The 23,801-nt window shown below is 47.1% G+C and overlaps 1 protein-coding gene across 1 annotated transcript in view; it reads right to left on the reverse strand.

The window, feature by feature from the left end:
• Positions 1-11,213, reverse strand: part of COG6 (component of oligomeric golgi complex 6) — a 30,027-nt gene extending 18,814 nt beyond the window's left edge. The window contains exons 1-7 of the mRNA XM_045839167.1: positions 10,994-11,213; positions 10,298-10,441; positions 8,361-8,432; positions 7,217-7,275; positions 3,698-3,809; positions 1,748-1,830; positions 1,329-1,399 (exon numbers count right to left, since the gene is read on the reverse strand). Coding sequence (XP_045695123.1) covers positions 1,329-1,399; positions 1,748-1,830; positions 3,698-3,809; positions 7,217-7,275; positions 8,361-8,432; positions 10,298-10,441; positions 10,994-11,146 — 694 coding nt within the window. The 5' untranslated portion in view covers positions 11,147-11,213. The remainder of the gene's footprint in view (positions 1-1,328; positions 1,400-1,747; positions 1,831-3,697; positions 3,810-7,216; positions 7,276-8,360; positions 8,433-10,297; positions 10,442-10,993) is intronic.
• Between the last annotated feature and the right edge of the window lie 12,588 nt (positions 11,214-23,801).

The following is a 23,801-nucleotide window of genomic DNA, read 5'->3' on the forward strand; positions in this document are numbered from 1 at the left end:
AGCCGTCAGACCCAGACGAGCAGCGCAGCGCAGGGTTGCTGGCTGCCTGGGTTGAACCCCACCCCCTCCCAGCAGTCAGCCGGTAACACCTACGAAAGTATCTGTGCGCCTGTTCCCTTGGTGTTAACAGGCAATTCTGTGCACTTACTGAAATACGCTGAAACAAAACTAAAGCACCTGAACCATGCGTGGAGTGCAAAGTACTGGCCCGCCAGAGAGCCTTCGTCCCCGGAGCCTGGGAGTGGGCCGCCTTACACGGCAAAGAGGCTCTGCAGATGCAACCCGGGTGACAGACCTCCCAACGGGGCAACTTTCCCGGATCACCTAAGGGGGCCCACGGGACCCACACCGGACGTGACAGTGGAAGAGGCTGGCGGGAGCCTGACTCGGAGATGCAGATGGAGACGAGTCCGGAGCCACTCGCAGCGAGAGTGCCTCCGCCCTCCCATGCCGGCTCTAGAGCCAAGGCCTGCAGGCAGCCCGTGCAGCAAGCTGGGGGCGAGCCCTCCCTGGCAGCCGGCGGGCACGCCCAACCCCAGAGCCGCAGGCTGGAGGGGCTCACGGAGCCCCACACTGCGAGTGAGCTGAGCGAGGAGACGGGTCCCTCCCCGGGGCCTCAGCAGAGAGGGAGCCCGGCCAGCACTTCTGTGCCAGTGCGGGGAGAACCCAGGTGGACTTCCCGCCCACTGTGCTGCAGGAGGGTCAGCTGGTGCTGTTTGCACCATCCAGCCTGTGGCAACTTGTCCCACTAACAGTGGAAAGTTGTTTCACCATTTATAACAGATGTGTATAAATAACAAGACATGTCTAATCAACTTTAATCTAATCCAGATTAGACAGAACAACCTAGAAACACTGGCCTATTTTTTTCATTTCCATCCTTAATCAACATACCGCTGACTGGTAGTAGGTGTTCACAATACAAACATAGAGACAGTATGTTCAAACGTAACGTTTGTTTTTCCTTTCAAAAACTTTTTTTAAAGGTTTTATTTATTTATTTTTAGAGAGAGTGAAGGGAGGGAGAAAGCGAGGGAGAGAAACAGGGATGCGCGAGAGACACAGGGGTCAGCTGCCCCGTGCACGGCCCCCCCCCCCCCGCCCCAGCCGGGGACCTGCAGGGCCCGCAACCCCGTCGACCCGGGGACCTGTGGGTGTGCGGACTGGCCCCCGCTCCACTGAGCCACGCCAGCCAGGGCCAGAAATACGTTTGATGACTAAAGTCAAAGTATGATAGGAAATCAAGACCAAGCAAGATAACGAACTCGGACGCAGACACTCACGCGCCCGGACCGCCCACGCCCGGACCACCCGAAAGACACACTCACTCTGAGCCCAGCGGTACAGCCGCTCGTAGGCCGTCTCCTGCAGCAACGCCATCTGCTCCATGATCTCCAGCCTGCGGCGAGAACAGGCGGGAATACAGTGTGACCTCACCTGGCAGCCACCGCCCACGTCTAAGGACCTGGTTACCCCTTTAATTACAGAAGGACGTGGTGACATCGTGTTAGCTTTTTACCATTGTACAAAATGATCTCTCTGCTTTTTATAATTCAACAAATGTCAAATTTTACTAGTATCACTCCGCTGCTACCCAACGGCTGTTTTACTCGCAGCACACCCAGCTGTCACCCCCTCCTTACCCAAAGACACGTCAAGATCAGACGTTTTCGGAAAGAACCCGGGATGTCTTTACATTTCGGAACTGTCAGAGGCAAGGCAACTGCGAACTGAAACAGTTACTCACCCTGCTGTTTGCTGGTTTGTACGCAGGAGAACCTTGACATCATTATGGATCTGTTTTACTCTTCCCAATGCCTTGAAGAAATCCTTTAAAATTAAGAGTGCACCTTTAAGATGTCCGTGTTTTCAGGTAAAAGTACGTTACGCTAAAATGAAGTATCAGTTCAAAGGAAAAACATACTTTCATCTATTCTAATATTTTCTATACTGTTCTCAACTTTCTCTAAATTTTTATATAAAGTGTAATATATTGATTCGAATTTTAAAATGAACATTAGTTCAATGTCTACTATATGCCAAATTGTGTGCTGGCTGCCAGGGACACAAAATTTAAATTTAAAAAACCCCTGTCCTTAGCAAATGCAGTCTAGCATGAGAGAACCCCAAATCTAAAAATTACAACATAAAAATATGCTATGTTTCACACATCTTATGACTTAATTAAGCGCTGCTTTCTCATCAGTAAAGGTGATGTTTTACACATCTTTCATACACCGGCTGTTGCCCTCACACCCAGGAGCAGACGGCAAAGCTGGGTGCACAGAAGATGCCCACTGAACACGTAAGCACCGACAGCGGCTGGACTCCGCCCTGTTTCCACTTCAGGAAAACCTAACTGGAGCCCCAGTTTCCAGACAGCCACGCAGTGTTCCAAACCCAGAAACAGTGAATGTGCTACTTTCCTTTGATGAATAAAGCTTAAATAAAAAAACATCTCCTCTGATACTGTTTGTTATTTCTACCGAGTGGAGAAAAGGCGAGATGTCAAATATCTGAAATGTGGGAAGTAAGTGCCTCACACGACAAGGGCAGCGAATACCGGAGAGTGAGGTCCCTGCCCATCCTCCCCCCTCCCCCACTCCCTCCACGCAGGTGCAGGCACAGGTGCAGGTCACATTCCAGCCCAGAATGCAGGATCACAGCGACAGCTGTCACAGCTGCTGGGGAGCCCCGCCCCCACCTCAAGGGCTCTCCACACAGCTCCTCCCAGGCAGGGGAAGGAAAGATTCCTTCCTGGAAAAACTGAACGTCTTCCAAGTGAAAAAATAAACAAACAAAATGCTTCCCTGTGTCCCAGCATTTTGAGCGGTGTTATAGTTGTGGCAGTTTGGAAAGAATGGTGTGGGTTAAAAATTAACTAGATGAAAAACTAAGGAATTCCTAATTCCAGGAAAGACGAAAAGGTATACAGTGAAGGACGTGTCACCATTGTGACGTCACCGTCCTGCAGACAGAAAACGCCACGTCACTGGACAGCAAGGCATGATGGGAAGAGACTGTGGGTGTCTGAGAGGGGGCTGGTGGGGGCGGAGTCCCCGTATCCCAGGACAGGAAATCAACAGAAAATAGGTAACACGGGTCACTAAAGTGTATTTCTTAATGGAAGAACGTATAGTTGACTTTTATGATTGATTTACTATCTTGTACAGCCCCTGTCCCCAGGATAAGAAGAGAAAAGCACTGAATTTAGTACAAACAACTAACAGTGGGGAGAGCAATGGGGGGAAATGGGAGGAAATGGGGGGAAGCTGTCACTGACCAATTTTTAAAAAGTAAAAAGAAAAACAACTACTAGTGATCTTTAAATGTGTTTGCTGGGGGGACTTACTGCCTTTCCGTTCCCAATACATTAACAGCTCATTCTTTTTAACCACGGATCCAGAACGCAGAGTTTACAAAAGCAGCAGTAACACGGCTGAAAAGGGCTGGCGAAGGACGGAGGGAGGAGGGCAGGGGCAGATGCGGGTTTTCTTTACAAACCTGGTTCTCTGGCTTCTTTTTAAAAAGTACACACACTGCTTTGAAAAAAATAGAACCCTGAAGTAATTTACAACGTGCGTCTTAATTTCCAAATTCGAAAATACTTCTTTTGATGGTAAAATAAAGCGTCTTACTTTTCTCCCCAGCACCCACACCTGCTACACGGTAAGTGACTGAAACCCAAGCAGGGTACCTCGGTGATGGGTCCGTCTCTCGCACCCCGGAGGAGGCTCATTTCTTCCGCAGTGAGCTGGAACTTGGCCAGGAAAGCATCGGCAACTTGCGCTCTTATTTCTAACCTCTGACTGTAATAACAACGGAAACAAGCAATAAAAATCACGCACACTGTGCACGGGCACAGCTTGAAAACAATCACGTCTCTGACGTCGTAACTTTAGAGCAAAGGTGTGAAGGATTCTCAGCGTCTTCCAGAGTCTCACGTCTGCCTCCGACCCTGGGAGCGCATCAGGCGCGCAGGTGACAAAATTAGAGGATGGCGTTCCACCAGGAACTTGCGCACGGTGAGAGGAGTTAGTGATTACGAAGACGTAGTTCGTTCGCAAACGGTCCCTACGTTACAAGCTCTCGGCCACTCAGAGGCACCTGAATCGTTCACCTTGTGACCGTAAGGTTGTCCTACTGCAGAGGAACATGCCCACTCTCGGCTGTTTTCCTCTCAGGCATTAAACGTTCCTAAGCCTTTGAGGTTTTCACATGGAGGACACAACCACCAAGCATCAGGTCCATTGTTTTTTGTTTTGCTTTTATTTTAGGTTAGAGACAGAAGTCAATTGACTAATTCCTCATAAATCTATAAAGTCACTTCTCCACTTGTGTCTTGCCGGCTTTTTCTGCATACTGTGGTAATAAAAAACGTTTTTTTAAATATATCAACTGAACACGACCTCTAGGGACGAATTGTAAATTAGGGAAAGGCACCTGTACTGGGGAATGCGACCTGCGAGGGGCGACCCTCTGAGGGCCGGGGAGGGGTGCAAGCTGCCGGCAGGGCCCTCGCCACCCCTGGATTCCAGAGCACAGATTTGCAGGGACAGAGATAACGCTGCACGTGCTCCGCCAGCAGTATTCCCAAGGCGGCAATGTTCTGCGGTCTAGTAACGCCCGGAAGAGACTGAACAAAGACCTAAGTATTAACACTATTTGTAGAGACATTACAATGTATCCGTTATCTGTGTTTTGTTTGTACTCTCCCGTTGTGAGGTTTTAAATCCAGAGTCAAACGTCCTGCAGAATGAGATAAAAACTGAAAAGGAAAATTCCTCCAGGTGGCAGTAATGTTCTGTTTATATCAAATGGTAACTTAAACCACCTAATTAAATCTATACAGATTTAAATGGCCTATGTCCCTAATCATCATACTGCTGATTATGAAAATTCACCTTAACAGGTTTCGCTAATACTCCTTTTTAAATTTCTTAACGTCACATTAATGTGTTAACTGGGTTTTTTATCAAATAAATAGGGAGAGAGAGCAAATCTGGGTGCACCCAGGGGCGTGTCACCGGCCAGGCATGAAGCTCGAAGGGCAGAGGGCAGGCCCCAGGGGTCAGGGGCCTTTGCTCCAGCCCACCCTGCAGCCCCCCATGGCGTTCTGGAGGGGACTGTCCAGCTGGCAGTGGCGTCCAGTCCCAGCAGCCCCTTCCAGACAGGAAAGAGGAAAGGCCAAGGGAACCGAACCCCAGAAACTCTCACGGGAAAGCAGAGGCGCCCAGGCCGCCGCGGCCTGTCCCTGGAAGCCCACGCTAACGCCCCGAAGGGCACACAGCGGTGGCGACACCAGAGCAAGGACAGGGCAGGGAAGGCGGAAGGGACTGCGGCTGGAGGCTGGCCGGGCGGTGACAGATAAAGAGCTTCCCGGACAAGAAGAAGCTAAACGAGTTCATCACCACCAAACCGGTATTACATGAAGAAGGAAAAAAAGATAAAAAATATGAGCAATGAAATGGCAAGAAATATAAACCTATCAACAACTGACTCTATAAAACAAAGTAGACAAACAATCAGAACAGAAACAGACTCACAGACACAAAGGACGTTTCGGTGGCTGCGGGATGGGAGGGGGCGGGGGGGTGAGAAAGATGAAGGGACAAAGAACACGTCGGCAGTCACGGAACCGTCACGGGACGTAAAGAACGGCTCAGGGAACACAGTCAGTAACACTCTAGTAACTATGTGTGCTGTCAGAGTGACGATTTTACTGGGATAATCACTTGGCAAGCTAGAATGTCTAATAATCACTTGGGTGTACACCTGAAACTAATATAATAATAACGTATGCCAACTGTAATTGAAATTTTTAAACTTTAGAAAAATGGCAAAAATTCGAGGTGTGGTTCATTTCTTATAATGTTTAATCTTATTAAGAACAGAAGCGTCCTTTAAAATTGGTTATCTTTTTTTATCTTTCAATTACAGTTGCGTAAGTGTCCTTTTTTTAGGCATGTGTGGCCATCACTGCGGTCGCTTCCTCCCACTCTCCTACCTGATGCCCTGCTCTCTGGAGTTCAGATGCTCACCGCCCACTCCCCCGGCCTCCACACCGCTCTGCGTGAACTACCTACACGGAACTGGCATGGGATGAGGTCAGTCCCGACATCCTGCCTACATGTTAACGCAGTGGCCTGAGCTGCAGAACGAACGTCGGCAGTTCAAGTACAGCAGGCCAACGTCGCTGGGGTTCTCTCGGCCCTTCTGTCACGCTTTTCACCTCATGGTCACAGAATAGCTGCTGCTGCTCAGTAAGTTCCAGCATCTCTTCACATGGCCAATTATCTGGTCGGTTTCAAATTTTCTTGATCATTTTTTCCACCTTTGGTTTATTTGAATCAGAACGATATTACAGTTGGTTGTTTTTAACAATATTATATACCTTAAGCTCCAAATGTCTTTTTAGGAGATAAAAATAAATCCTTATTTGTTAAAAAAATAATAAAATAGCCAAAACTATTTAACAGTTTTGAGAAAATAGGATTCCAAGCACAATGTTCTAATATTGCACTTGGACACCCATATATGTTAAAAGCTCCACCACAATGCTTGTTTTTCCATTTTTACTTTATGTCCTTCCTGATGTTAAAATAGTCGCATTCCGTATTCATCCACTCAAAAATTTTTTATTGAATCTATGTGTTAGGCACAGGAGACACAAGGAGAGTAAGAAATTGAAATTGTTCTCAAGGCGCTCAAGTTTGACTGGAAAAGAGAGACAATCAAACCAACAGGAAACAAGAGACTGTAACACACACGTCTGTACTGTACTCACCTCCACTCACACATCTAACCAGTGAACAAACATGAGTGTGCCTACTTGTCAACTACTCCAAGAAGAATCGATACCATTAACTTTCGATTGTATCAGAGAATATGAGTCAGTTAAAAAAAATAAGTCATTGTAAAAAAAATCATAAGAAATCTAAAAATATCTACATTTTTAAAAGTGAACATTTTTTTTAATTCTACAGTCAACAGTACCAAAAAAGGAATAATCCCTTAACCTCAACATCAAGTTAACTGTTCCTAAGCCACTGTTTTATGTTTGTTTTACCCTTGGACAATAGCTCAGAACCTTATATGTTGTATCAATTTTGAATCAGGTTTTTTATTATTTTAACTTTGATTTGGTTTTATCTATCATTTTCTCTCCATTTAATCTTCAAATTAATGAAGAGCGACTACACAAGGAGAAACTTACCTTTCAGCTTGAAGCTTCGTGGTTTTGACTATTAAGTCTTGAGTCTGCTCCTTTGCTGCCTAAAATTATGAACATATCTAGTATCAGTACATGTCAATGCTGTTACACTTCAAAAAACGAACAGTAACACTCACTGGAGTTCAGGCTGACGGCAAAGGAGGTCACACTCCAGACTCAAACGTCTCTGAAGCACCCGAGTCGTAACTGAAACAGGTCTACAAACACCACCCCACCCGGCCAGCCACCACCCCCGAGGTCTGGGCCCTCCAAGACCTCATCCAGACGGTGAAAGGAACGTTCTGTGCTCCTGACTTACCCACCTCCCTCCAGAGAGTCACAGCCCCGCCCCTCTCTCCTGAAGCCATGATGGACCTGAGTTCCCTGCAGCCAAGAGTGCCAGCAAACAGCCGGAGTTTTTAAGAGAACAGATTCGAACCGAGATAGTTCAGCAGATCATGAACTTCTGATGAAGGGAGCTGAACACGGCAGCCCCCCAAGTACTCTTCTGAGATCACTGCCCTTGAAACCCAGTGACTGCTGCAAGGGCTTATCTTTCCCAGTGTCACTCCGCTCCAAAGCTCCACCTCCCCTCCCTGTCTTGCCTTGCACAGTTTTTTTAGAGCATCATGTTTCCTCAACTCATTTCTGCTGGATTTATGGGATATTTATAGGGAAGGTTTATCAAAATTCTACACAGTGAGCTCTCTACCAGTGAGATCAAAATATAAAGGCTTCTGGAGTTAACAATATTCATAAACCATCACCCAAAGAAATACAAAGCAGCCCTGGCTGGCGTAGCTCAGTGGATTGAGCGCCGGCTGGGAACCAAAGTGTCGCAGGTTCGATTCCCAGTCAGGGCACATGCCTGGGTTGCAGGCCACCGCCCCCAGCAACCGCACATTGATGTTTCTCTCTGTCTCTCTCTCTTTCTCCCTCCCTTCCCTCTCTAAAAAATAAATAAAATCTTTAAAAAAAAAAAAGAAGTACAAAGTATGTATAGTTAAAAAAAAAAGCATAACGTTTACACTCCAGCTTCCTGCAGGGCACTGTGTGGTAGATGTCCTCATACTTTGTAAGCCCATCGGACAACCCTGAAAGCCCGCTCTGAGCCGGGGACGGGGGGAACCGAGCCGTTGCACAGCACCTGCAGGCGGCTTGTCATGTCTTGGCAGCAGCTGCTCATTGCCTGCACGTCTTCGTTTATGCTCTCCAGCTCCTGACGGGGAGAAAGACGGCACCATCAAGTACATGGCTGAAGCAGTTTCTCTTCTCTCAGCCAAATCCTGACTTTCCACCCATGAATTTTTTTGCCAAAACATGATAAAAGATCTGATATTTAAGACTGGAAATGAATAAAACAACTAACAGCTAGTGTTAAAAAGACGTATTAAAAAAACTAGGATATTCTTTGTAGACAGTGCAGCAATAAAAAACAGCAAATACTTTAAATTTTTTAATACCTCTCTGTTCAGAAGTTCCAAGACTTTACCTAAGGAATTCATTGGGTGAGTGTGCAACAATGTATGTCAGAGTACAATTGACAGAGTTGCCTGCAACAGATGGCAAGTGTGAGACCTTTCCAACCACACAGCAGAAATCTGTGCAAACATTAACCCTGATTGTGCATGTGCACGTGTGTGTGTGTTTACTGACAGGGAAAGATGTCTGTATAAGGTAAGAAAAGTGTCATGAAACAATACATGATGCCTCCCCATTTTTTAGGAAAATACATGTATCTGTTCAAAAGCACGCAGGAAAGGCCGTACAATAAAACACCACCAACAGCTGTTTCTGGGCGACAGGCTCGTAAGCAAATTGTTCCATCTCCACCTCCAGCCCCCCAAACGCACATGAACTTAACTGGTCACTCAGCCCTATCATCTATACCCCTTATGTGTATGTCATTGTATTTTCATCACGGATAATGTTCAAAAATGTCCAAAAGTTGAGAAAATACGAATGCCTAGGTACAGATCACCCCATTTCAATAATTACCAACTCATGATCACCTCTGTGTCATCTCTCCCCCTACTCCCTTCCTACAGTTGGTACAAAAGTCAGGATAAATGTTCCTTTTATTCAGCAGTTTTCAAAACAATAAGTTGGTCCCGTATATCTACCGAAGATAAACCAACCAATGAAAATTGTTCCGTTTTCGGCATGGTTGTGAATTCATGGACTTAAACACATTTCACGTGCTTCGGTCCACTGAGTTATCCTTGCTGGCGCTCAAACCGTGCTGGGGTGGGCCAGCAGAAGCCCCTTCGAGGAGCTGCAGTCTTTCTGACACCTTCCCCACAGTCTCGGACGGCCTCCTTGTGGGAAGGGGGTTTGGAGAGCACCGTCTGGATGCGCTCATCGCCACCCTCCGTCCCGTCTCGGTGAGCACCACTAGGCTTCCTTTTAACCTTCCAGACTATGAGCCTTCAGCCAATGAAATCCTACCAAACTGTTAATAATGTTTGTATTAAGTACCCATCGGAATCAGGTATAACTCTTTCACAGAACTTACACAGAAATACTAACTAGGTAATATTACTATGTGATATAACAACGTATTACACAATAAAAAATAGAATATAAAAAAAAAAGCATTGTTACCCACTGATGAGTAGACTGCTTACTCGAGTACCATGAACCATTATTTATACATTGAAGTATTCGTCTTAATTATTCTGAAACTTTTATAATATAGGATGCATTAAAGCAACCCAATCTCAATTATCACCAGTGAGAAGTGGTTATCCAAGGAAAGTTTATTCAGTGAGGGAATATCACTGGTGGAAAACCATTCGGAGAAATGTAGGGTTTTTTTAATTGTTAAAGAAGCTAAAATTCCTAAGGGAATATCCTACAACAAATGTTACAACGTCCTAAGAACCAGTATGAGTAGAAGTCACAGGTTCAGAAATCATACTCATCCAAAGACAGACTTGGATGCTTCTGGAGCAAGTAGTTACATTTTCTATTTGAACATGGTTCATGAACAGCAAATATGCCAACCTAATTCATGAAAATACTTAGCACAGAGCCAGGCACAGAGTACATTTTCAATAAAAGCTTAATGAAGAGTTTACATACTTCCTTCACCTCCTTGAAAATGCTTACAAATTCTTCATTGATGGCTAAACTCCTGCGTTCAATATCGCCACGTAAATTCCTTCGAGTCCGCAAACTGTTCTCAACAAAAAAGGTCGAAAGGGCCTTGAGAGCCTCCAACATCTCCTAAACAATCGATGACAGAAGAAAACGATCGGGATCAATTTTCAAACGTTCTCCTCACCTCCAGCCAAACTTCAGTGAGATCGTTCTCAAATCATGGGCTTCCGCGAAACGACCCCCAACATGCAGAAGGAGCTTCAGACCCCTGGACAGGAAACTGATTTCTGCAACACCACGAGGATACCCTGACCTGTGCATTGCAGCGTCCGAACGAGGTGACTCGCTGCGGAACCGTTTGGAATTGCAAAGGTCAGAAATAACCTTCACGCTCGATCATTCCCACCCCTGACCCCCTTATCCTGCCCTGGGCTCTGCCCTCCTCCCCGCCTGCTCGGACCCCGAACACGGCCGAGGGGCCGGGGCTGCACCACTGGATCCCGGAACCTTTGTAAATACGAGGACTGCCCAGGGCCTCCCCGCCCCCCGCAACCTCGCGCGCGGGGCTGGGGTCCCCTCCCCAGGGGGCGACGGGCGAGGGACCCGGGGCCGCCCAGACCCCGCCCCTGGCCCGGCTCCGCCCCGCGGGCCGTCCGCGACCCCGCCAGCCCCGGTTACCTTGTCGTTGTCCAGCCGCGTCTCCAGGATCTTGTGCAGCTTCCGCGACAGCGGGTTGCTGGCCTGCGCCGAGGCCGCGCCCGCCCCATTGCTGAGGCCGCTGGCAGCCCCGGACGGGGACACCGCGACGACTTCCCCGCCGGCCTCGGCCATTGCGCCGCGGGGCCACCCCCAGCTCCCCGTGGCGGCCACCACAGCCCGGCAGCACCAGAACCGCGCATGTGCACAGTGTGCTGCCGCGCATGCGCGGTAAGAGAAAAAAAGAAAAAAAATTGCATGGGATTTAAGGATCTCGAATCTTAAGTCTATGCAAGTATGAGCTAAGTTTTAGTAAAATACGCAAAGACTTATGCCTGACATATAAGGTCACTAAAAGTTAATTCAAGTTAAATTCACCTTCCTTGAATGCTTTCTTTTCTTTGTTCTTTTTTTGGAAGGTATTGATGGAAGGCATTTTTATGAGCCAGATACTCTGGTAGGCGTTGGAGGAGCCACATTTTCTGTCTGAGACAAGGGACTTAATCGGTGTCGTTAGGTTGGGATTAGTGCAGAAGGAATCAAAGTGCTGTGCAGTGAATCTAATGGAGGGAGGGGCCGACTTCACCCAAGAAGGTCTAGAAAGTAATTGACCTTTGAGCAATCTGCAGGAGAATATGAAGCCGCAACCCCCCTTCTCCTCAGCTCAAGATGGCATGTGAGCCTCAGATACCGCATTTGTCCGCTGGTCCCATATTCTTGCAGAACTCCCATATGTGCATACATGATAAATTGGGTTATTTTTCCTGCTCATCTGTCTCCCGTCAATTTGATTATTAGACCAGCTAGAAGGACTTAGAAGAGTAGAAGGAAATTTACTATTTGTCTTCTTCTACAGTAGGTAAGGGAAAGACAATATTTTCAGGGAAGGAAATGACACAGTCACATCTACTTGCAAAACTAGTCACAGGCAAAACAAGGACAAAGATTGTACTTTTTGACTTTTTCAATTCTCCAGTCCTGGTTTGGGGCTTCTCTTTGCCCTTCCATTAAGAAGTTAAATACCCTGAAGTAAGGCTGCCCCTACAGGGCTCACATCTTCATAGGAAAGTCCTGCCATCTCTGCTGAAATATTGCATTGGCCAAAAAGTCTGTTGAGGTTTTTTTCCAAAAAACGAAAGACACATTTTCCATTTTCACCAATGACTTTATTGATTTGGATATTTGGAGTATGTCAGCTATTTCCCATGTGGTAGAACACTGATTGTTCTCAATTGATTTCTTGATTTGATCGCTATCAGCTTCAACTGGTCTACCCAACCGTGGAGCGTCGCCCGGCAAAAAATCTCTAGCATGAAGCAAACCACTTTTCACAAACCACTTTCGACACCTTCTCCATACGCTGCACAAATCTTTTCGTGTGTGTGCATTTCAGTTGCATTTTTACCTTTCTTGAAATAATGAAGCTTAATATGCTAAAAAATGTTGTGTATTTTCTTCGATCCTCAATATTAAAATAGCTACACAAAAATTCACCAATTTGATAAGCTTTGTAATGCATGCTGATATGACAGCTGTCACAATACAATCTAACGAAATTGTTTTGAATAAAGTTAAAGACAACTAAACACTACTAGAGCCATCTTATGAAAAAAAACAAACAAACTTTTTGGCCAACCCAATATTAATGGGTTAACAGTGCTAGATGCATTTCAACTAGGACTCTATACTTAACACTTCAGCTGTCAGAAGAAATGTATATGATGGGTTTTTGTATGAGCTTCGTATATTAACTTCATCTACATGTAATTTTTGCCACTTCTTCACATCTTGTCATGTGAAAATTGTGAATGAATCAAAGAACATTCCATCAAAAGTAAGAATGTCTCCATTTAAAAAAGATATTTTTATCCTCACCCAAGGGTATTCTTTTTATTTTTTAGAGAAAGAGGAAGAGGGAGAGAGAGAAAGAAAGAGTGAAACACCATGAATTGGTTGTCTTCCTGCACGCACTCCCAACCCGCATTGAACCCGCAACCTGGATATGTGCCCTGACCTGGAATTGAACCTGTGGCCTTTTGGATGACATTCCAAACAACTGAGCCACACCAGCCAGGCTCCCTTTTTTTTTTTTTTTTTTGGTTTTAGGATTTATGAAAAGAACAATGGTTGCTTGCTGGAACTATCATTATGTTTAAGGTCAAGGGCTGCTGAAAATTATATCGTGGAGTAGAAGTTTAATTTTAGGCTCTAACTCATGGTTTTTAGCTTTTTCCTATCGTGGGTGGCTAGTTCCTCCAATCTTACACGCTCTGCTCAGTTTTCTTCTCTTTGCCTGTCTTATCCATCCAATAGTTTAAAAGAATCTAATTTTAGCACTTATATTAAGGTTCACATCACTAATACTAACTTAAATTACGTTACTTTCTAAGAGATACTCATTTTGAATAGAGAACACCTTCTTAATTCAAAAGAAGGATGTTCAGCAGTGGAATTTCTGAGATGAACCCCAGGTTGCTAGGGCAAAAGTTTCTTCTCAAAAATCTCTCAAACCAGTGTTTTATGTGGATACTAGTCTTGACCCATTATTAAAATCAGAGGCTACAAACTGGCCGAGCTGGAGCCACTTATGACTCACTTAGCAAGCACAGAATTTTAACTAAATCTAAGCCAAAATGTAAAAACTGGTTTTATATAAAAATTAAAATTTCTAGCTTGAAAATAAAATAGAAGTTATTTATCAATACTGTCCTTGATTTCCACAAGGCAACAGTTATTTGGAAGAAAATACTCCTGCCCCTTCAAATTGGCCATGCACTTTCCAATTTTGGCACAATTCACATCATCCCATATGACTTACACACAAATACTGAGGTTGAATCTTACCATTTATCAAGCACAATTTTTATTAGAAAAATATCAGTTTTTGTTGGTCCCCCAAAAGTGGGAAAATGAGAGACAGAGAGGCCACTTGACTTTTCCCGTCCTGGGCCTACTTTACCCATTTCTTCTCTTTCGCCAGTCTCTGTAGACGTTTGATTCTGAGTCTCCTAATTTAACATGCTCATCCGCATTGAGACATTTGGCTAGAAAAAAAAATATGTTTGAAGGTTAAATTTGGGTAGAAAAGAGGTCATAAGGAAAAGAGAGATGGGAGAGTCGTTTTATACAAAAATATGAATGTGTATTTCTAATATTTATGCCACTGTCCCCCCCCCCACACACACACACAATAAATCCACCAAAACAGGCAGGGACAAGCGCTACAGAAGCGCACGCAGTATTTGGGAGGGCGTGTGCTGCGTATGCAGAGGGGAGCCGGGAGGAAGGACTCCCAAAATAATTCTTGAGCCAAGTCTTAAAGGATGAGAGGGATTTCTCTCGGCAGAGAAAACTTGATTACTTCATGATGAAGTCTGGGAGTAAATATCAGAACTTGGACTTCTCTTCCTTTTCAAGTTTGTTTTCTATCATATTCTTTACTCTTTACACCTAAGGCCTCCCACAGAAGGGTCAGGATAAGGTGAGTACATTACATCCAGCATTCTCGTGTCGGTCCGTCACTCCCAACAATCACTTCTACTAGAATGTAAAGGGGAGGAAAGTGTAAGGTGTATCAAGAGCCCCGGAGGTGGGGCCAGGAGTCCAGCGCATGCGTGCTGGCGTTGTGATCGCACCGTGTGGCTTGGAGCAAGGCAAAGCTTCAGAGTCCCTGCATCCTCATATGTACATTGTAGACGGAAATAATTCCGTCTTGCCTGACTGGAAGGGCAGATAGTAGAGGAGAAATCTTACTAAAGTGCTAGCTACCATTTATTGAGCAGTTACTATGTGCTTGGCACCGTGGTGAGCACTTTACATGTGTCATCTTAGTCCTGAGCATAACACTGTGGGCAGATACTATCCCCACTTCACAGATGAGCAAACTGAGTTTTAGACAGGCTACATGATTCACACGGCCAACATGAGAAAAGCAGCGACATTGCCCATGATCTCCCTGCTCTGACCCATGACAGGCCCTGCCCCTGGAAGAGGTGTCTCTACAGCTAAATCAAATCCAGATCAACCTGTCTTGGTGGCAGGAGGTTGTTATGCTAAAGCTTACACATGTACTTACCTTTATTATACAACATGATGATGCTTAATTCAAAAAACTCTGGAAAATATATCCAGAGGGGGAACAAGAGCCATTTTTCACTGTAATGAAGAAAGAGAAAAACGAGTAGATTTAGTTCCTAGGCTATGTTATGACCCCTACCATCATCTTGATCTCTGTGTGCTGCTGGCAAAAGAGTCACACCCCGGACTGCATCTCAGAAGACTGGATCAGGTCAGACTTTTGTCGTGGGTCCCACCACGTTGGCTTCTTGGTTACTAAATGAATTCTAAGACGGTAGAAGAGAAATGCTGCAGAACCCGGCTCGGGGAAATAAACGAACCAAAACCAATAGCTTGGATTCGTTCATTCCTTTGGGAAGCTTCAGGCCAGGTGGTCCTATCACTGATCAGTACTGGACAGTTGTTACTACAACTTTAAGGTGCAATTTTCATCTAAGACATTTAGGGTCAAAAAATTGGGGAAAAGTGCCCTGGCTGGTGTAGCTCAGTGGATTGAGCGCGGGCTGAAAACCAAAGTGTCGCAGGTTCGATTCCCAGTCAGGGTACATGCCTGGGTTGCAGGCCATGGCCCCCAGCAATCGCACATTGATGTTTCTCTCTCTCTCTCTCTTTCTCCCTCCCTTCCCTCTCTGAAAATAAATAAATAAAATCTTTTTAAAAATTGGGGAAAACTTAATCCCTGACAAAATGGTGCGACTTTTCAGCTATATTCACGTTGGGGTTTGTTGACCCCCCCCCAAAGAAGTTTGTCACATGCAGGTTTGTAGCATGTAGTGCATGCTAATGCACTACAGCAGAGAACGTCCTGATTTCTGGCTGGATTGGCTGTTGGTCATCGTGTTATCACCCTCATTACAGAACCACGAAGCTTTTTCGTAGACGAGAGAATGGGACGATCAGATCCCTCATTTTACGTGGCTGCTTGGCCAAGGTCAGGCAACAGTCGAGCAGCTCAGCCAAGCCCCCAACAGTTCTCGCCTCTCCTGCTGAGCTTTGATCTCCTGCTGCCGTGCGCGCCCTCTGGTTTCTGTCTCTTTATGGAGAAACGTGAAGGTTAGGGAGTGTCAATCAAAACCCAGATGTTTATTTCTCTATGTCTTCCGTGTCACCAGGCTGAAAGGCTCCTTTGAATCTGGGAAACTAGGTCTCTCTTCTCTTCACTGCACTATAATGATTTGCTTTCCAAGCAACATCCGAGTTCCAACAAGACTGGCAACACAATTAGATGGGAAGCAGGTGATAAGTGAAGACTTAAAATGTAGCGGTAAGTGCATTATGCCTAAGTCCCGACTGGGCCGCATGACCGTGGCAGAAATAACGGCCATAAATGTAAAAACAAAAAGAAGAAAGAAAAACATAAGGGAGCTTCCAGTCAAGACAGAACCTAAGCTTCTCTTGACCTAATGCCTCTTCTCAGTACCCCTCTAGCAAACCCAGTCAGCTCCTGCGTCGGGGGTCAGGGGCAGAGACGCGGGGATGCCGATGAGGTACTCACAGAAAGGTCAGACAAGGTTAGCCTGGAATCTAACACGCAACTTACACCCAGAAGAAAAACAGAAGGCCCAGTCTTTTTGCTGCGTTTCTACCACCAGGAGGCTTCTGGTTTAAAGAAACAAATACTTTGCACTCAGGAAAAGCACATTCTAACCCAAACACTACCATTCATTTGAGGCCTACCACTAACTAAGAGGAATAAGTTCATTGATTCATTTCACCCCAGCCGAGTGGCCGGATATGACGGTGAAGGCCTCACTCGGGGTAGCCGAGGCCTGGCCTTGGTGTAAATGGGTTTTAACAGCACGGGCATCTGAGTCAGACTGGGGGCAATTTCCACACTCCGGTCGGGTCTTCGACTCCCCACACGGTCGTCTTTCGTCTGCTGAGCCCTGTGGGTTGTGATCAGGACGCCCAGAAGCTGGCTCTGCCTCCTCTCGGAGAAGATTAACTCTTTTGAAGGCACGGTAGCAGTATAGTTTGTGTTCTTTCTTAAAGCAATAGTCACGTGGGCTTCTTGTTCTGATACTTTGGCTCAGAGGCTCACAAGACAATATAAAACTCATGCTGAACAGATGAAAAGTTGTTTGTAAAGAAGGACCCTCTGGAACATGGTCTAACGATATAGTTTAAATGACTTCATTTTCTATTTTTAAAAAGCAGGTTGATGTGTGAGCCAGTTAACACTTGAGGAAGACAAAATTCCAAATCCCCTTAAAAAGAGAACATTTCTATTTTTAAATTTGTGAGGGGGGGGGGATGGGTGGCATTATGGTGCCTTGGACCACACACACCCTCACAGGTGACCAACTGTGAGACGAATGGGCGCCGAAATGCTCAAATGATACAGAAAGCAGACACTCTCGGTTCTGAGAGAAGCCTGGGAAAGAGGTGTTCAGTGGGTCCGAAAGAGTTGGGGGTGCAGGAAGCTGCAACAGAAGGAGGATCCAGGAAGGACCCAGCAGCGGTGAAAAATGGCAGCAGGCAGGAAGGAGGTGGTGACCCCCGTGACCCTCCCCATGGAGGGTAGGGGGCGGGGGGACTGGGGGACTCCAGATGAGGAGGCCCAGTACTCCACTCCAAGTGGATTGTTCGGCATCGCTAAAACTCTCCCCCTTTCCCCGTCCTTCTCAAAGTCCTTAATGAACTGCCACCTGGGGGGTCCGGCCTTGGAGAGAAAGTAGAAGAGGTCTTTTGCCACTTGGGGTGCCACTTGGGGTGTGGTGCGAGAGCCTGGGGTGACAGAGATGGGAGATCTGGGGCCCAGTGAGAGACCAGGCTTCTCCCGGCACCTGCGGGAACGCGGGGCCCTCGGCGGCCGTGGGTGTGAGCTCCGAGACAGGTGTTAAAGAGACAGGGAACCCCAGCAGGACAGAAGGGAACAGAAAGGAATCCAGTAGAACCTCAGGCCAAACCTGGATTGTTTTCTGCAACAAACATTCTTTCTGCAACACAGACCCGCTCTGCGAATGCGTACTGTGCTGGACTTCACGAGGTTTCAAAATGCTTGTTCCACCTCAGAAACTGCTCCTTTCCTTCCCGGCTCTGCCCCGAACGTGTTTCTTCAAAAGCAGTTCTGTCCGGTGGGTTAGATTTCGTCATTCCCTGGGTCCAAGCGCTCCTTCAATTGATAATTGGCGTCTACGCCTAATTAAACATAGTCTGGGTTATTTGGAGAAAAATTAGGAAATACAAGAAAGCCAAAAAACTCCTTCAATATTGCCACATTTTAATAATTTCCAAGTAATTGGTATTTCGACGACCTAGTGAAAATGTTAACTGCCAATCAAGGGGTGGCTGATTTAGCTAATAGATTTCCAGATATGTAAGGATTTTACATTCCAAACCTTCCATTGTGGCTCTATGGAAATATTTCCAAAGTGTATTGTATAATTCTGTGCCTGTAAGAAAAACATAGAAATACATAATGTAGTCTTTTTTAATAATGTGATGGGGTCTTACATTACTTTTCTTTAATCGAGTATCTATTCAGCACGTGTCCAATCGCCTCCTACCCACCTCGTTGAGGAGGAAGAAGTCTGTCCAGCTACACAGGGCGAGATGGCTGAACACCTGACACCCGACACTGGACAGAAGAGGTGACAGCAGTTTATCAACCATTTATCCCACAGCCCGGGGAGGGAGGACCCCGAACATCACGCAGGGCCACGCCTACGCTGCCCACGGGAGCAGAGTGGCCCAGCGGAGGCTGTGGCAGCAAGAGGGTGAAGCAGCCTGACCCCGTTCCCAAGGAGGATGTGATTGACTTGTCTGAATAATTCCAGGAGCCAGTAGGGAGGTGACCCACTAGGCTGAGGACCTCGTGGGGTGCAGCTGGTCTGGCTGACAGGGAGCTTGCTCAGGTGGGTACCTTTCCTGCAGGGTGGGGAGGCCCTGTGAGACGCCAAGACCTCAAGGGGGAGACCCCCGTGAACGTTTAGGCCTTACCACGTAAGCACCTGCTACGGGCTTAGCAGACGGCGGCGTAAAGCTAGTTCTTCAAGAGCAAATAGTCACGTTTGGGGGCCACATTCACGAGCAAATAATTACACTGCATTCTAGGGATCCCGACGGTGGAGGAAGCTATAAGTCGATCCCAAGCACAGACGAAGGCCTGGCTAATTGCCTGAGACAGCTAGAAAAGCCACCATGTCACACACCTGTCACTACTGTGGGTCATCACTCTAGAGAAGTCGATAAAGGGCTGGCAACCAGAGCTCAGCAACTCCCTGCGCACAGTGGATGCCCCTCGGACCGCCAATGCTTCCGAATGCACAAACGTATTCCTCAAGGCGCACCAACACCCACGTAGCAGCAACCGAGTCACTGCAGCCCTCTTTCTCCCACCCCGGGCCGGAGGTGGCAAGTACCCTGTGTCCGTGCCTTCACAGTAGGAGACACAGCATTGCTACATACCCCTGTGTCCCTGGACACGAAGGAAGCCAGAACCAAGAACCGGAAAGAGAAGGGGTGTCTTCTCTCTCTGTGTCTGTCTCCACCCCTCCTTCCCTCCCGCATCCCCTCCCCTGTTCCTCCTCCTCCCCCCTCCTCCTCCCTCTCCCTCCGCTCCCACACCTCAGCCCGGCCCCTTATCACAGCCTCATCACGCCTCACGTCCGTCTGCTGACACGGGCGGTGTCCTGCGCTGCTTGCTCTTCATGCTATTTTTATATCTTCTGCTTCTGGCCGCCGAGGCCCGCGTGCTCTTCAGCTTTCAACACACAGACACGCCGCTCTCTCTTGAGGGCGCAGCTGGCCCAAGAGCGCGCTCTCTCCATCCCCACATTCCCGCGAGCGGGCAAGGCCACCGAGCCCAGCATTTAAGATGCAATCTTCCGCGGTTCCACGCAGCGCTCGCTGCTGAAAATTAGCCCCCCCCCCACCGCCTCCTTTTCTCCTTGACCCCATTCATACGGACCTGGGGGTGCTGGCATAGTAGTCACAGCACAGTAGTATGTAATGCACTTCTAAGTGTGCTTGCTTTTAGTTTGTGATAGCTCGAATCGTGGTCTCTGGTGGAGCCAGGAAGGGGCGGGTTTCCTCCACAGCCACACCTGGACTGGACGGAGGGGAACGTGGCAGGGGAAGTCCCCGAGATCATAATTAGGTCTGACAAGGGCTGACCTGCAGGGGAAGCTGGAGGTCGGTGGGGGGCCTGCTGACCGAGCCTCTGAGCCGTAGACGCCCCCCGCTTGGTCTGGGCGGGAGGCCTCGCTGGGGTCACAGAGGTGCCCCTGCCTTGTGGGGAGGACGCGCCCACCGCAGAAGAGCAGGGACCAGCACGCACGCAAGCCCACGTTCTCCTGGAGACTCCAAGTGTCCCAGGTGCTCAGACGAGTGGACAGAGGCCAGGTGCACTCGAGAAACGTTTCCCCTGAGGAAAACCAGAGAGCTGGGGAAGAAGCATTCCCCCTGGGCCATCTCCCAGAGGCTGTGATATAAATTAGGGACTTTACAAACATCGGTGTTTGAGTTCTGTTAGTGTTAAAATGCCAAGTCAAGTGTTTAAGTTTTGGCTTTCTTCTGTTAGATCATTTTATTGGTATATTCGAGCCTGGCGACGCATCTTATTCTAGAGAAGGGAAGGATTTAAGATGTTTAAAACACCGTTGAAACAAGCCTGTTTGAAATTTCTTAAAGTTATGAGTGATGGATGGCAAATACTATCGGCAAAAATTCCACATCTTTCTATAGAAAGCACTATACTCATCTCTTTACATATTCTAGGGAATTAAAAAAAAAACAGAAAGTGTTTATACCACTGAAAAGCCTGAGATGACTCGATATTAGAAGGGAAAAAAATTTGAAAGTAGCAAAAGCATAACACTGATTCAATATTAAACATAATTGTGTGCAGCTTTAAAATGCATACTGGGCCATGCAGAAAAGATACATACATGGTATTCATAATGGATTATGGACGTTTTCCATTTTGATGGTTCAACGTGAAGTACTCGCTATGTTAAGTGTGATTTCTCACTTTCCATTTTTTTCTCATGAATAATTTGTTGATTTACAATTTGCATGCTACATTAATTCATAAAATAATTACGTAGAGAAATCACATAGCCCTCCGTATTTCCACAGTGATTCTCCAAGTTTAAATGAGCAACTCGAATAGCAGCCCCCCGGGCAGCCGGCGCACGGCACACCCGGCTTCCCCAGAGTTCCCGCGGAGTGCGGTCGTGCGGTCACTACGGTTAGAAACCAAGTGTAACCGGACCACACAGTTTCTACAAGCAAGAGGCCTCTGAGTCCATCAAACACGTGTGAGGAAGTTCACAGAAAAAACAACCCTATTGTAGCAGGAGGTGGTGCTAGCCACGATAAACGTTTCTATAAAAATGGGAGAAGGAACATTCTAAGAGCAATACAAGCGGTCACTCAGAGACCACCGGCGATGGAGACCAAGAACCTGAGAGGTCACTTATCCTGAGAGATTTTTTCCCCTGTGTTTAACAGATGGACACATGCAATAAAAATAACATAACGATGCCCATTTAAATATGTCTTTAAAAGAATTTTTGAAATATTTTAATTTATTTGTTTTTGGAGAGAGGGGAAGGGAAGGAGAAAGAGAAGGAAAGAAACATCAATGTGTGGTTGCCTCTCGCGCACCCCCTACAGGGGACCTGGCCTGCAGCCCAGGCATGCGCCCTGACTGGGAATCGAACTGGTGACCCTTTGGTCCACTGAGTCCACTGAGCTCCACCAGGCAGGGCTAAATGTGTCTTAAAAGAGGGTACATGAAGGGGGAACGGGTAGTTTAGGAATGAAGGACAGAAGGAAATGGCATAAAGGAGAAACTGAGCATGATCTCAAATTGTTTATTTATACTTTTCTGTATTGAAGACCGTGATGCCCGTTTTTCAGCGAGGGGAGCATTTCTCGGGGTCTCAGAGCATCCACGCAGGAACAAGAACTGGCGAGCTCCACAGCCAGCAGCAGTCAGGGAAGATCCTTCCGCCCTGGCTCTATTTAGAGCCTTTTGCCTTATCCTCTAGTTCTCTTGCACCGTACACCTTCCTGCATCTCTCTCTTGCTGGTCTGTACTCAAGGGGCTCCTTCTTGTATTGGGCCAGTTTACGATGCCCGAGGATTTCTGCCTTCTCTGAATTCTCCAAGTTACAACCCTAAGGAGCCGTGTTGTGTAAGCTATGTTCTCAACTATTCCTGTTTCTATCGCCCAGTCTCCAGGAAGGCCCACCCTCTCTCATGCATGCTGGGGACAAGGACGCCCACCGCAGCCACCATTTGCTGGAGGTTCAGCTCTCCCGGGGCACCATCCCATCCTGTCTTTGCCCTGCTTGGCCCTCTGTGTCCTGTGTCGAGCCCCCTCCACTGCGCGCTGGCTCCGGGGCTGCGAGAGCGCAGTTGGTTGGAATAGTGCAGCCGGCCTGTTCTCACTGCTCATAACAGGGACCTAAACAGCTGAGGGCGATTGTCCTCACTCAAGAGCTGCCCGAGGATGACAAGGATGCCCAGTGTCCAGACTCTTCCCACCACTTTACTCCTTTACTCTTCTTAGTGTGCTGGCTTTTGTCTTCATCCATGTCACCTCGAGGTTGAAAGAGGGCTTTTGTGCCTCCAGGTATTTTAGAGTTAGGCGGGAAGAAAGGGGAAGTGGGGGGGGTGGTACCCGCATCCCCCACTTTCATCTTATTGGCTACCGCTCTCACATGGCGACTCCGACTTCAAGGGAGGCTGGGCAATGGAGACTTTAGCTTCCGCTGCCTCTGTTGGAGGCAAGGATGTGGATGAAGAGGGTTGGAAATGAACATTGTATCAGCCACGTGGTAGTGTCTGCCACAGATGTGAACCAAAGAAGTCCCTTCCTAAACTCTCTCCAACGGTCAAAAGTGGTTGACTCCATGGAGTATCCTCACATTCCACGCCCATACTCCTTCTTTAATTTCATGCAGCACACCCCATTTTTAAAAAAGTTTAATTCCCACTCTGCAGGCTGCAGTCGAACAAGGTTAATAATCACAATGATATTCATTTGCTCATTAATCACCTCCGCTAATGCTGAATTACTAAGTATCACAGCCTATCTGCACAGTGCTTCATCAAGTAGGAATGCTTTTAGATATTCAAAGCACTGTTCAAACAGCAGTGACTTAAACCACAGTATCACTCCATACTTTTCTTTGGAAAAAAAAATGCAAAAAGAGGTGGGTAGCTCCACAACTCAGGGAGCTGAGGTTATGTCTCTGTGATTCCGCCCTCACGGTTACAAGAAGGCTGCCACAGGTCCAAACATCTCATCGTTCAAGAACGTGTCCACAGGCAGCCAGGATCGTGCGAGAACCTCCTCTCTCTCAGGCCTCCTCCTTTCATCAGGGAATGCAGTCTCCCCCAGCGGCCTCCTTGGCGGACTTGCTGGCTAGAACAAGGCCAGGTGGCACCACCAGCTTTAAGAGGGCTTAGAGAAGTATCCAGTGACCAACGGAGAGTAGGTGGAGAATCAGTGTTGGGTAGACGGCCAAAAGTGGTGTCGTGGATGCTTTGCAGCTTTCCACGCACTTTCGCATCGCGGTTGCATCCCCTGCCTCCGTGGGACTGCTTTCCAACCACTGGGAGGCTCGAACCCGGAATAAGAGGGAGAAATGGGATCTGCAGTGTGGGAACTTCTGGCCGGGAAGTCATTCAGAGATCCTTTGAAGGTGCAAATTTAATGAAAGGGTTTCCACGGTATTATAATGCACTTAGCCTTTCA

The sequence above is a fragment of the Phyllostomus hastatus genome, unplaced genomic scaffold (genome assembly GCF_019186645.2).
Source record: "Phyllostomus hastatus isolate PE091 unplaced genomic scaffold, TTU_PhHast_1.1 phas_contig_29, whole genome shotgun sequence".
Taxonomy (NCBI): Eukaryota; Metazoa; Chordata; class Mammalia; order Chiroptera; family Phyllostomidae; genus Phyllostomus; species Phyllostomus hastatus.